This window comes from Chenopodium quinoa, unplaced genomic scaffold (assembly GCF_001683475.1).
Source record: "Chenopodium quinoa cultivar QQ74 unplaced genomic scaffold, ASM168347v1, whole genome shotgun sequence".
In the NCBI taxonomy this organism is placed as follows: Eukaryota; Viridiplantae; Streptophyta; class Magnoliopsida; order Caryophyllales; family Amaranthaceae; genus Chenopodium; species Chenopodium quinoa.
The window spans coordinates 3,413,514-3,428,068 of record NW_018744991.1 but is presented as its reverse complement, the minus strand read 5'-3'; the positions used below and the strand labels follow the sequence as shown (position 1 = coordinate 3,428,068).

At 35.2% G+C, this 14,555-nt stretch overlaps 1 protein-coding gene across 1 annotated transcript; it reads left to right on the top strand.

Moving 5' to 3' along the window:
* The first annotated feature begins 980 nt into the window (after positions 1-980).
* Positions 981-9,495, top strand: LOC110707030 (calcineurin B-like protein 2). The gene is made up of 10 exons (XM_021885049.1): positions 981-1,131; positions 3,212-3,285; positions 3,685-3,839; positions 4,157-4,239; positions 5,025-5,084; positions 5,313-5,421; positions 6,597-6,649; positions 8,479-8,559; positions 8,962-9,074; positions 9,235-9,495. Exons 3-10 carry the CDS (start codon positions 3,716-3,718, stop codon positions 9,290-9,292), a joined length of 681 nt encoding a protein of 226 aa, XP_021740741.1. The 5' UTR covers positions 981-1,131; positions 3,212-3,285; positions 3,685-3,715; the 3' UTR covers positions 9,293-9,495.
* The last annotated feature ends 5,060 nt before the right edge of the window (positions 9,496-14,555 follow it).

Below are 14,555 nucleotides of genomic sequence, written 5' to 3'. Positions count from 1 at the left end.
TAGATACAAGGTTGGAAAGTCACAAGTACGTATACTTGATAAGCTACCTTAAAAATGAAAAAACGAGTAATAGACATGAATAATATTCACAAAACAACTCATCACTCATTAGTATGACATACCTAATATATAATGAAACATCTGCACATGTAATAAAAAAGATCAATGAATGATTTGAAATCTAAAGTGAACTTGTAATCAATTATCTTAACAAATACACATTTTAAGATTATATTAGGACGAGCATGTAAGCTAGTTCTCTAATCATATCTCTTATGCTACATATATATCTTAAACATACATGTACAACAAAGTTCAAAGATACATTTAAGTTATTGTCGCTGCTAACATTTAGAGATGTTGCTAGTATTGCAAACATGATCAATATGCAATTGAAATTCGTTGATCAATTTAATAAACAAATTCATAAGACATTAATTACTCGATAATTTAGTGACATGATCTTGCATGAGATTTATATGTAATTGCTAAATTGCACCATAACCAGATTACAAGTAGTTCATCACACCAATGTCTCTTGACCACGTCGTTTTAATCCCCACTAACTGTATCAATTGTATAGCTACACAAGTCCATCATGCTTATTGCTTACAATGACTCAACTTCAAACCACTAAAAATACATGACAAATAATTATTACCACAAAAACAAACTAATCAATATTTAAAACGGCATTAGTTATTCTCGCCGTAATTACGGATAACGATATAAAAACTATTTATATCCTACATCAACAATTTGTCACAACACATTCGCTATTAATGTCTATAACCACCAAGAATCCAACCTCAATCGGGATCCTCCAAAATTGTACAGTAGTACACCCCTTCGTACAACTGCCGGCCCTCCAAACCTAACCCTGATTCATACCAAATCAACAGTATAAAACCCAACTCAGTCAAGCTCAAGCAATACCCTATTTTTTATTCCCAAAAAAAAAAAAAAAAAAAAAAAAATCACTACCATCTTCTCTGTCTCTCTCTACTTAGCTGTCTGTCTCTGTTGTTGTGCCCCTCCCTCTCTCTCTCTCTCTCTCTCTCTCTCTCTCTCTCTCTCTTCCCTTTCTCTCTCCTACCTGTCTTCGAGACTCTGCTGCTTCATCATCGGAAGGTGAGATTTTTCTGTTTCTTTAAATTGCTGTTGTTTTTTCTGGATTGATTGAATTTTTACAGATTGAAGGATTTATTTGAAGTTCTGGGAATTTGTTGTGAGATCAAAATTGTTGGTTTTTTGTAAGAAAGATTGAATTTTGATGATTTTTTTGTTTGTGGGTTTTTATCCAATCATTCAGTTCTTAAATTTTTATCTGAATTGTGTAAAGATTAGATCTTGATTATGTTAATTAGAGATTTCTGGAATTCTGGTTGTTTTTTTTTTTCTCTTCTGCTTTTGTCGTTAGTTGATTGAATCAATTCTGCAAGTGATTTTCTTTTCTGAAAAATAATCAATAAGAAAGCGAGCATTGTTTTCTGTTGCAATGATTCATGAATTGAATGACAAAGAGAGTGGTATCCGTTGTCAGAAATTCAGATTATTTTTTTAATCCTTATTTTAATTATTTATTTGTTTTTTTTTATATATATGTATCAATGTATGCAAATTTGTTGTGTGTGATTAAGAGTATAGACACCAGCAAGAAAAGTATGAAAGAGTTAAGGTTTCGGCTTTTCCGGTTGGTGTGTTGGGATATATTCACGTTTTGGCCGGAGGTAGGATACTTATATGTTGTGGCATTGATGCTTGATACACTACAATGATAAAAGAGTAGTAGAAGATTGTGGTTTATCAGGAGATATGGATTGAGTGAGTGTGTTGAATGCCACCTTTTAAAAGTTAGATTTTTTTTTTTTTTTGTGGAAGTAGAAATGTTGGCATTGGGGTGTTGATTATGATTATCGGATATGATTTCATTTCACTTTTGCTGGGGGAAGGGGGCGGGGTGGTGACAAGAAGCTATTCGGAATTATGTAATTGTAGTCTTCTTAGATTGCTTTTGGGTTGAAAGCTCCGATTAAAATATCAGAATTTGGATTTAATAGTTTTTAATGTTGTAATTCAATCCCCGTTGAATTGCTTGTATGCATTATGAGTTCAATTATGGAATTTTGATATCAGATTTGGTGTGGGCGCCTGTTTCCAGCCAAGGTTTAGTAGAGGAAAGGAGAAAATGGAGGTTATCTGTAGGAAGGTTTAGCAAGTTGATATATAGGTTGCAGGCAGGGGTAAAATATTCTATGAGATCAGGTATGTACGTTGGAGGACGAAAGTGGGAGGAGGAGTTGGACTGTTGCAATTGCAAGTCATATTTTGGTAACTAGATATTTGAAATCTTCATATTTTATGGAAACCTGGGTCAATACCTAATAGAAACACGCTTGTGCATGAATATGATTGAAATTCAGGTATTAAATACATCATAAAGGAGCTACGAGCTAGTGCATGAATATGATTGAAATTCAGGTATTAAATACATCATAAAGGAGCTACGAGCTAGTGCATGAATATGATATACAAATCATGTTAAGTAGTAGAAAAACCTAATCCTAGATCCTTTCAAAGAGAAGTACCTTAAAATGAAAAGAAACACAATTCTATACAACAAAGACTCCTTGGGCTTTTGTTCAGGCTTATGTTCCTTTCCGTAGATTGTAGTGCCAGAGAGATTGTTCGAGTCCACCATGATTACGTTTGCTTGTTCATCTAAAGATTTCCTACTAGGGCTTGGGGATAGTTTTGGAGAAGTTATGATTAAAAGAGTACAAGTGTCCATCATTTCTATAAGTAATCTGTTTGTAAATATAAGAGAATGATTTAAATCCCCTCCTTGTTTTGGAGTAACCTAACGTACTGCATCTATCTGTGGTACTAGAACCGTTTAGTCCACTGGTATCCACCCCTCGTAGGCTGAGATTTTCATCCTATGCCAATATCGCTAGCAATATCTTTTGACAAGATTGTTTTTTGTGATGTAGATTTTTTTTTTTTTTTTGTGAGGCAGAAGTATGCTTGAGGGAGGAAAATCAGTCAAGATGTTTTTTTTACTCTGTAAACAAAGTGTAGTTATAAAAGGCATGCTTTAACTTACTGTGAAGTTAGAGCTTACTTTAGTAAAAGTGCTATTCTTTGGGCGTCTTCTTTTTTACTGTCTATTTGGTGTGGTTGATAAACTTGTGGTTGATTTTTGGAACAGATCAGTTGGAGAGCTCCACAGTGTAATATCTTATTCAACTGAAGCTAGCAGCAATATTTGGAAATGGTAAACAGGTGCGTTATAGTATATAGCGAACAGATCTTTGGTCGATGCTTCTAAATGATGGTAAAGGAATAGAATTTTTATGTTATTTTGTATGGTATGTCTCATGCTGATTTTCATGGCGATGTTTGTCCTTCCTTTATTAACTCTTTTCTTCATGAATTTCTATTACCATTCATTACTACCTTAGACGTAATATTGAGTAGTTAGGGATATTTAGGAAATTTTTTACCGTGGACATTGACAATTTTGACATGGGATTTTATTTCAAAACAGCGTACTGTTTATCATCTTTATCTTTATCTTAATTTATTACTGCCCACCAAACAGGTTGTATATGTTTTTTTTTCTGGTTTAAATTTTATACCAGTATAATTCAAACTACTTAAACCTTTGGCTAAATCCAACAGGTATGGAGACTTTTGATCTACAGCAATTATCATGGTGCAGTGTATAGATGGAATTCAGCATTTATTTCTTTCCATTTTGCGGTGCTGTGAAATTGATGGTACTAAACCGCCGCGAGGTCTTGAAGATCCTGAGCGTCTAGCGAGGGAGACTGTCTGTAAGAAACAATTGACCTGTGCCTTTAGTTTGTGAATCATTAACATATTCAACCGCACTCTGAATGGTTTATAAGTTAAGCTTCTGTGATCTTTATTCAGTAGTATTCACTTGCAAATACAGTATCCAAATATTTAGTCATACCTTAAAATCCTTGGAAAATGAATATTTAGGATAAATAAAAAAATGAAGTGTATAAAATTTATATGATTAAAAGGCTGTGCACTGTCTAGTTACTACTGTATACTATACCACACTGTGCTCTGATATATGATCTGGTATAACATCTCCTTAATTGAGTTAACTTCTCCAATGCAGTTAGTGTGAGTGAGATAGAGGCACTTTATGAGCTTTTTAAACGAATCAGCAGTGCTGTGATTGATGACGGCCTCATCCAAAAGGTTTGCACACCCTTTTTTTGAAGGCTATATTTCATTTGTTAGTCTTTGCTATTCAATATGTAAAACTGTTTCTGGATTAATTAAAATATGTAAATCTGGCAGAGTTATAATTAATGCTCACTCTACAGTCACCAATAATACAAAATTTCTCATTCCTATTTATGAGTTTGTTTAAAAACTTCTTAACTGTCTTGCATGATGAGTATAATGAAAAACGTGTCAAATAATGTCACTAAAAACAAAAAGGTACTCCTTCCGTCTCTTAATTACGCGCCTGTTTTCCTTTTAGGAGAGCTCAAAATGTTTTGCTTTTATGTGAATCTTTTTATTTAAAGGTTGTACTTTTTGACAATATTTCCCTAGTAAAACTTATTTAATTCCACCTATCTCCCTTAATTTTGCTGAGGTGGCGTCTTTTTTCTTTTCTTTTGTACTATTGATGCCTTTTGACATCAAATCCCAATCACACTTTTTTTTCTTTCTCTCTTCATTATTTTTTGACCAACTTTTCTTTTTCTCTCTCGTTTTCTTTCTCTTCAACCCCACATGCACAATTGTACTTGATATCATGGGATTTGAGGAATTTCCAATTTCCTTAATTCCCGTAAAAAACTCAAACGGGGACGTAATTAAGGGACGGAGGGAGTAGATATAAATCAAGATGTCTCATGAATCATGATGGAAAGAATATAGTGGGAGACATATTGGCTTTATTTATTTATTTTTTTTTTTCCTGTTAACCTGGCGTAATGAGAATGAGTCCAATTTTATTTTGTACTTTGCAGGAAGAGTTTCAATTGGCCTTGTTTAGGACCAATAGAAGGGAGAGCTTGTTTGCTGATAGGGTAAGTCCTCTGGGTAAAACTGAAGGTGCCCTTGCATGAAAGTTAAATACTTCCTAACCATGAACTGTGGAACACTCTTTCTTATCTAAATGCGTCCTCTCCAATGTCTAGCCGCATGAGGATTGAATACTTTTTCTTTGCTTGCCAATTTCTAATTTTTCTGAGCATAATTTGATGATACATCTCTTAGGGTTCTCGGTTATGGCAACCATTTTTTTTTTTTTGCAGGTCTTTGACTTGTTTGATACTAAGCATAATGGAGTTTTAGGCTTTGAGGAGTTCGCTCGTGGACTCTCTGTATTCCATCCACAAGCTCCCATCGAACAAAAAATCGATTGTATGTCTCTGTCTCTCTTTATCTGGTTGATAATTTGTTGTCCTTCCAATTCTAAATTAGAGAATTCTGAGGGTAGTAAGCCTGAAGGTCAAAAGCTGTAGATCTTAGTTTTGCTTTGCAACACCACCAATCTAGGGATCTAACTTTCTGAAAGCATGTCATCAGCTGGTTATAGATATGTCATGTCCGTTGCCATCCTATTTTATAGCATTATAATGATACTTTTCTTTCCCATTGGCTCTCTTCTGCTTCTTTTTTTATTTATTTTTATTTTTTTTATTTTATTTTAAATATGTATATTTTATTTTTTCTGGTTATTTGTTCTTATTTATTATGAACACCACCAATCTAGGGATCTAATTTTCTGAAAGCATGTCATCAGATGGTTATAGATTTGTCATGTCCATTGCCATCCTATTTTATAGCATTATAATGATAGTTTTCTTTCCCATTGGCTCTCTTCAGCTTCTTCTTTTTTTCATTATGTATTGTTATTGTTCTTATTATTATGAATTGCCATATGTCATCATTCTATTACACTTTCCTATCTTCTTCTTTAACTCAATGTGTCACATGTCGTTTTACATTTTTTTAATTATACAATTTTTCTTAACTCTTTCATTAAACACTTTATCTTCATGCGCTCTCTTTAATTCAACCTTTTTATTTTCTCTCTTTGATTTTAGTCCCTCCATTTTCTTTCTATTGAGTCTCATTTCAAATTAAAGTCCCAAAATTTTTATTTTTTTGGTTATGTTTTCATTTACATATTACACTCATAATTATTTATTGGTATTTCCTCACTCATCTCTCAATGCAATTTTCTATGAACAAGCCGTGCATTGCACAGAAGGCTAGTTTTTTATTGCATATGTTCACTTTCTGAAATTCATATGGTCGGTGTCAGGAAACCAATGCATATGTTCATATTTTGAATGCATATGTTCATTTTCTATAATGCATATATTCACATTTTTAATGCATATGTTCATATTATTAATACTTATAATGCGTATGTTTCATAATCATTTTATTTTGAACTTCGATTTTTTTTGTGCTCTTAATTAAGAGCAAAAATTGTGGAGAGTAGGGGGTGAATCCTTGTTGTGCATTTCCATACATCAATAGATTTTCTTGTGTGATTCTAATAACACAATCTTACCCATTTTTCGCAGTTTCTTTTAAGCTTTATGATCTCAAGCAACAAGGTTACATTGAGAGGGAGCAGGTGAGTTGTAATTCCATCTTTTTTGTCATTGATTACTAAATACTGACGTGCTGAATATGGGCTGTTGATTAATGCATAATAAAAACTTATGTGTTACTCCTCCGCCCCCCCATCCCATCCCATCCCCTTCACCCCCACCCCAAAAGCATGACAATATGGCATTCATTCATTAGTTCATTAAACTCATGCTACAATAGGAGTTGTTCGTAGCTTATTTATGCGTGGAACAGCGATTGGCTTGAAAATATGAATGGATTAGGCATCTAGGCATTCTCCCTAGGTGAAAAAGGTGACCCAGGTAGGAGAGAGATATAAATGTTGAAAGATCTATGTTAGGTTTCAATTAGCATGATGTCCTAAGTATATGTTGATCAAAGCTGGTCTGTATTTTTTTTACTTTACTTTAAGAGGAACCAATTCTTGAGCCCTTGATAAGGAGCACAAGTAAAATCAAATAAATAAGTGACATTGCTGCACTCAATTTAACACTCCTTTGGCTTTATTTGTACCTAAAGGTGTAGTATAAGCCATACCCACCTGGCCACCTCCCACTGGTTTTATAAATCCTATATCTTGTGGGTTTGAGATATGGGTATGAAAATTAATATTTTGTTAAACAAGTACAAGGTATAGGTTTTATCCATTCTAAACTCGTACCTTTTTTTTTTTTAAAGCTTCTAAACTCATACCTTATACCTGAGTCTGCTTATCTCCAACTCAATTACTTGAACCAAACATTCCCTTAGAGCTTTCCCCGACAGAACTCCCTACATCTTCAGTTTCCCGACTTCACTCCCCAATAAGAAAAAAATAAATAAAAAAGGGTAGAATAAAGAACTCAAAGTATGGTTTTGCTGTACAAGTATGAAACTTTTTTGCTGATAGTAGTGAATAAAAGAGCCAAGTTTCTTGAATTGGCTGAGGTTGATGACAAGGGCCAATTCCCAAGGGCTGGGACCATTACATACCAGTCTGTCACCTGCCAAGTCCGAGAAAATTAGGGTTGCTTCTGGTCCCTAGACTCCCTACGGTACCCTAGTTACTTGGTACACTTTGGTCATGTGAGCCATTTAATGATGATTTCAATCTGGTCCTGCCAGACCTTGCTCTTAGTCCCTTTCAGTCATGGCCGTTAATGCTAATTGAAATTATTGTGATCCTTATGTAGTTAAGAGCATTTTCCTTGAACAATCAAGCTTGATTTTTTTTTTTCCTTTTTCCAAAACGTGCATAATGCAAACCGCTTAGTACTTCAGTTCCAATTGTCCAGTTGGTGACTAAATGCTTAAACACTCTGACAAGATTCTCCTCTATCAACTTAGTTAAATTGCTTGAAGGTCTATGATTCCCTTCCACCTATGCAATGTTGCTTTAAGAAGAATGATGTTACTCTTGACTCCGATCAAACTGAATGTTAGCCATCCATATCCAGCAGTCAATAACATCATTGAAATCTCTTGAATTTACTGAAACTTAGCCTGATAAAAAATGATGCTTTCTTTTTGGAAGGAAGGATATTTGTGAAAAGTTCCTCAATTGGATACCATACTATCTATGGTGACATCTATTATTAAACTTATCATATCGCAAAAGTCCATGTTGTAGTAGTTCTTATTTCAATCATTATGTCCTATCATGGTGGTATTTTCTACTCACATTTTGTGACAGAATATCAGTATAATTATTCAGAAACCATCCCCAATACTCTTGTTGATTTTGCATCATCAAATATTGAAATTTGCTGGCTTACCCTTGCTACTGTTTTCTAGGCAAATGTTATTCTTGATGTGTCTCCTCTGAGCGTTCTTGCAAACATGTTTTTTATACAGGTGAAGCAAATGGTTGTGGCTACATTAGCTGAAACTGGTATGAATCTTGCAGACCATGTTATTGAAGAAATCATCACCAAGGTGCGACATCAACCCCTCTCTCCCTCTTTTTTCTTAAAAATTTTGGTTTTTAGGTACTTTTAAAATATTGTTCTGTTGTCATTTAGGTTAGGCTGTTGTGTATTTATCAAGGATAGAATCAAAATAAATCAGGTTTAAATTTCATTTTCCTTTGTTTAATTCCTTGATAGAAGGGAAGTGGAAACAAAGGGATGGAAGGGAGGAGTAGAGGAAGGTGTAATCTCTTGTGAACAATGTGTTAACCGAAATGTTTTCCACCCTTGGGAAACTATTTACAACTAAACAATTTTTCCTTTTACCCCTTTATAAATTAGGTGACAAATTTATGTGCTTAAAGAAGTCTGTGTGGACTTTAGTCTTTGACTTGTTGGGACTATAACTAATTCATGATTCGTCGTGCAGACCTTTGCTGAAACAGATACCAAACAAGATGGTAAGATTGACAAAGAAGAATGGAGAACCCTTGTCTACCGACATCCTTCACTGCTGAAGAACATGACCCTTCAATATTTGCAGTAAGTCCACTCAATTGCTAGACTCATAAATCATAATACTATGAATCTATGATGGTCCCTTAACTTCAAGGAAAGAAAATTTTCAATTTTGATTGCTGGATAGCAGAATTGTCATTTTTTTTAAAAAAAATTTCCTGATGTTCTTATTTGTTTTTGGCAGGGAAATTACAATTACATTTCCGAGCTTTGTGTTCCATTCTCAAGTTGATGATACCTGAGTTACATTCAAGTTTTGATCTTTGGATCGTTTCATCTGTTGATTTATTGATTGATTTTGCTTTGACCAGACAAATATTCCAGTATGGTTTTTTTTCCTTTATGGAACCCTTTTGTACAGACTACAGAGGTTTGAAAGAATTGCTTCATATACATTATGAATTATGATTAGCTTTTAAATAATGTAATCTCTTTCTTTTGCGTACTTTTTTCTCATTTGTCTTTCCTTGTTTGTAGAATTTTTTCATTTTAGAAAAATAGGGTCTGCCCTTCCCTTTCCCCTCTCACAAGATTTCAAAGTCATTTTATCAAGGATTTTTGGTGACATGGTTGGAATTAGAGGTGATCGTTTGTGGGCTTGGACGGGAAACGGGCTGGGCCTATACTTCTTTTTTTGTCCAACGGGCTAATTGTAGCTAACCCGAGCCCTTTTATACGGGCTTGATAAATTGTCCAAGCCCGCACTATTAACAGGCCGGGCTTGCCCGCGGGCTCACGGGCCTAAAATATTTGTTTTACATATATTTAACACTAATTATTTTTTATTTTTTTTATCATTTACATATGTTAATATTATTTCGATTTAGTTATCTTAAAAATTTCTTGATCACTAATGATACTAGAAAAAAACATATTTAACTTGTGACAAATGTTAGTGAAAAAAAGGAAAGAATGAACTTATTTAATACAAGTATAATAATTAAATATAAAATTGAAATAAATAGTTGTAGCTAATAATAGGTTAGAGTCCAATATAGTCTCTTTGTATTTATTTTCTAAAATATACTATATAATCAACTAACTAAAAAATCATTAAACTATTACTTTTTTTAAAATAAATGGGTCGGGCGGGCTAGCCCACGGTACATATTGTCTTGTCCGTGTTCGCCCATTTATATTAACGGGCCGGGCCTAGCCCGCCCAAATTAACAATTTTTTTCAAAATGGTTGTCCAAGCCCGCTTATTTTGCAGGCCGGGTTGGGCGGGTTTAGCGGGCTGACCCGTCCATGAACAGCTCTAGTTGGAATTTAAGATACACCATATCACACTCTATAGATTGTACTTAGGATTTTTTTCACATTTGCTACCACCTAAAACACCTCACTTCAGATTTGCTACCGTTTTAAAAAAAAAATTTAACTTTGCTACCACCCTAAACAGAGTTTGTTAGAAATTACTACCCCATGCCTTACACCGTTACAATTTCCGTCAGTGGGGCCGAACCACCGTCCAGCCACCCCACTACCACCCCCTCCCCTCAACTGCCACCCCTCCCCCTTGCCTGCGGCCGATGCCCAAAACAACGGCCGACGCCGGCGACCCCACCTCCCTTTCCCCCACCCACGAAGCTAACCCCCTCCCTTTCCCCCACCACGAAGCCAACCCCCACTCCCTTTCCCCCACCCACCGAAGCCAACCACCACCAAATTCAGCCCCCCTCCCCGTTACCTCCAGCAGCCACCAATTCGCACCCACCCACAACACCAGCTCCGCCACCAATTTCGCAATCCCTCCTCAATTTGCAGCCACCATTTCGTAGAAGCCTGCAACACCACCACAGCCACCACATTCGTAAACCCCCGATTCACAAACCCTAAACCACCAAATTCGCAAACCCTTAATTCGCAAACCCTCAATTCATTTGGGTGGCTTCAGGTTTAGGGTTAGGGGTGGTTTCGGGTTTAGGGTTCGATTCCGGTGGGGTAACGGGGAGGGGGGCTGATTTCGGTGGGGGACGGCTTCGTGGGTGGTGGGGTTGGCTTAGTGGGTGAGGGATAGGGAGGGGGGTTGGCTTAGTGGGTGGGGAAAAGGGAGGGGGTGAGGTCGCCGCCAGCCGAATCTTTTGGCGCCGGCCGCCGGCAGGGGGGAGGGTGGCAGACTGGCAGTTGAGGGGATGGGGGTCGGTGGCAGTGGGGTGGCTGGGTTTTTTTTTTTTTTTTTTTAATAAACTTAAGAAACTTAACGGAAATCCTAACGGATTCCGTTAAGTGGTAGTGATATCTAACAAACTCTAATTTAGGCGGTAGCAAAGTAAAAAAAAAAAAAAATTAAACGGTAGCAAATCTAAAGCTAGGTGTTTTAGGTAGTAGCAAATGTGAAACAATCCTTGTACTTACTTGTATTTCTTGTCATTTATGCTGCTCATCCTTTGTTGTGCTCGTAACTAGTTGAAACCTTAGTTCTGTTAGCATCGGTGTCTCTCCCAACCTTTGTCAATTGTGTGTGTGTGTGTGTATGTGTGTGTGTGTGTGGGTTGGGGAGCGGGAGATAGAGAGGCTTAGCTTGAAAGGACACTCCTTTCACTCTTCACACTTTGAAGGGAATTTGTGGAGGTTTGGGGGAGAACACTGGTTTGGTCATTTGTTCTGCCTTCTGCCTTGTATTAGTTGTATATACTACGTATTTAAAATATACTTTTGAAGAATATGATCCTTTAAATTGTTGTTGGTCTTGTGGAAGCTCTAATAGCAATGAAATGACGATGAACTGATTTATTAGTACGATGTTTTGCTCTGTACTTCTTTGACTCGCAAATGTAATTTTACATGATTAAAAAAAAAAAAAAAAAAAAAAAAAAAAAAAAAAAAAAACTAGCCAATTTTCTTTGACTTGCAAATGTATTTTTACATAAAAAATTAATCAATTTTACTATTATAACCTTACTAAGGGTTTGTTCTCATACGTTTATTTTCAGTTCAGCTCAACTGATTTCAGTCTATTAGAACAGGTCCTAATTCCTCCATTTTTTTATTACATACATCACTTTTTTTAAAAAGAGTTTTAATTTAAATGCATCACTTTTCTTTTCGTCCTAATGGCTCTTCATAAGACTAACAGTAAAAAAATTTCTTCTTGTACTCTTGGTTATCATCATCAGGCCCGTATCTAAGGCAGGGCAGGTGGGGCAACCGCCCTGGGCCCAATGTTGAAAAACCCAAATTTAGTTATACTTAAGGCCCCTAAAAAAACCAAAAAACTATAAGATGTCTGTTATCAAGAGAAGTCAAACGGTTATGGTTTTCTTCCCCCTAATTTTTCGCACTAATTATTCAGTTGCCAAACTGTATTTAATTTACACCTCAAAAAAAATAAAAAAAAATCATTCAATCAATCCCCTTTTTTTGCTAGTTCTGTTTCAAAAATTCAATTACCTCTTATAGTCTTTCCAAACCTACATTAAATCCTTTCAAAATAAAATCTTAATTAACTCAAATTACTTAACTAATGATGAAAATATAAACGATCATATATCTCTTCAATTTCAATGAGCCATTTTTTTGTCTTTTTTCTTCTTATATTTTCATGCATATGTTTTCTGAATTTGGATTTGTTTGATTGGTTTCGTTCAATAATCTTGGGTAAAAGTTTTTCAGTCCCTTTGTGTTAGATTGTTAGATAATCCTTAGATTTCATATGAAATTGTAAAGCCCGTTTTCAGTTGATGGGATGCACTTGTGTGAAGACATACCTTTGTAAAGTTATTAGTTGGTGAAAGAATAGGTAACAAATTAAGAGCATATTTTTTTAATGCTTCAGCTCTAAGTATATTATACGAAGTAAGCAGTAAGAACATTGGTTGTTTTAGTTAACTATTATTGACTTTACTTCTAAAAATGCTAGTAGAAATTGTTTAGTATGAACATTTAGACTTTTATACTTCAATATATGTATATGAAATGTTTTATGAGATCGTTTATTTTATTTATTTATTTTCTTTTTTTGAGAAATTATAAGATTGTTTGTTAATCATAAGAAAAAGTACCACTTGTAGGGCTTTTTTTTTGCCCCTTAAAGTTTAATTATTTTAAATAATATGGAGTACTTGTTAGTTAGGACCCCAAATTATATGTTCGCCCTAGGCCACCTAAATCTCAGAAACGGGCCTGATCATCATCAATGATCAGATCTTCCTGATTTTCTTATTCTGTTTACGTCTTTACGACTTTGTTTCTTTCTAATCCATTATCATTTTCATCATCACTGGTGGCGATGCCCTCCAAGCCTCCAATTTTGATTTCCCTACCCAGGATAGGATTGCATACTCTGACTGTATGCCTTGTAATATGAGTCGTTAACTCGTTATCAAGACTTGTCTTAGGCTGTGGGCTAGTATCGACAGTGTGACTTGAGTATTCTGTGATGAAAACCAACAATCCGTTACATAACAGGAATATATGTATATAGTTCTTGTCAGCTGCAAGGGAAAGAGCTGGGATGGAATTGTCGATAAGTGGGAGATGAGACAATGGAAAAGGAAGGCCAAGACGGGTGCAAAAATAAGTATGAGGGATTTCTTTGGGACAATTGGAACAATTAGTACATGGCTGTTACGAATTTGGATCATTACCCATCAGATTATCTCAAACAGAGATAATGAGTTTAAAATTCGTTGCAAGTTATAATGAAGCTGCTTAGGATTCTTGTTAGTTTTATAAGCTAAAACCCAAATTTAAATTGTAGTCTATTCAATAATTTTGTTGCCTTAATTAAGATGTGGCTGTCTTATATTGTGCAGAAGATGGATCTTATCTGTCAACAGATTCTTATGCTCTGTATTGTGTTCATGCAGGTTGATGGTCTGATGGAGCTGCCAACCATGAATACCTTGCTTTATAGTAGTTGTATAACCATAGCATGAATGGATTGAAGAACAAATAAATTGCAAAGCCTATTTAAGACATGTAATACATACTCCAGTGATAGACAAATGCATTCTACATGTAATTGTCTAAAACATGTAATCATTCGAAGATATGTTATGCTGTAAACTCTTCTTAATCTGATCGTTGTGAATTCAAGTTCTGTGAATGGATAGTGTGTTTCTTATAAGTGACATATGCCCCAGCATTTTTCCAAAAGACTTCGTATTATTTACAAAAAATTTAAGACCCCAAATTAGTAGTTCTCCACCAAGTTAATAATTCTAGATCCGCCTCACCCTTGGCATTTTCCATTGGATAATAATCATACTAATAACCCCTACTACTTTTGACTCCGGCAACGATAAGATAAGAACCATACTCGCATTTGATAGGTACCATTTTTTATCATGATCCATTACAAAATAACATTCATAATACAAAGTATCAAAGTATTTAGAGGGAATGTGGTTAAGCCAGTAGTTTTGCATTTGGTCTAATTGCATTTTCCTTATTCGTCATCCAAAATTATTCACTTGATTTTCACCAAAAGTCCCATTCCATGTACCCCTTGAGATTTGGCATCATTGGTCTACCAGTCCAACTTAACCCCAAATTAATTGT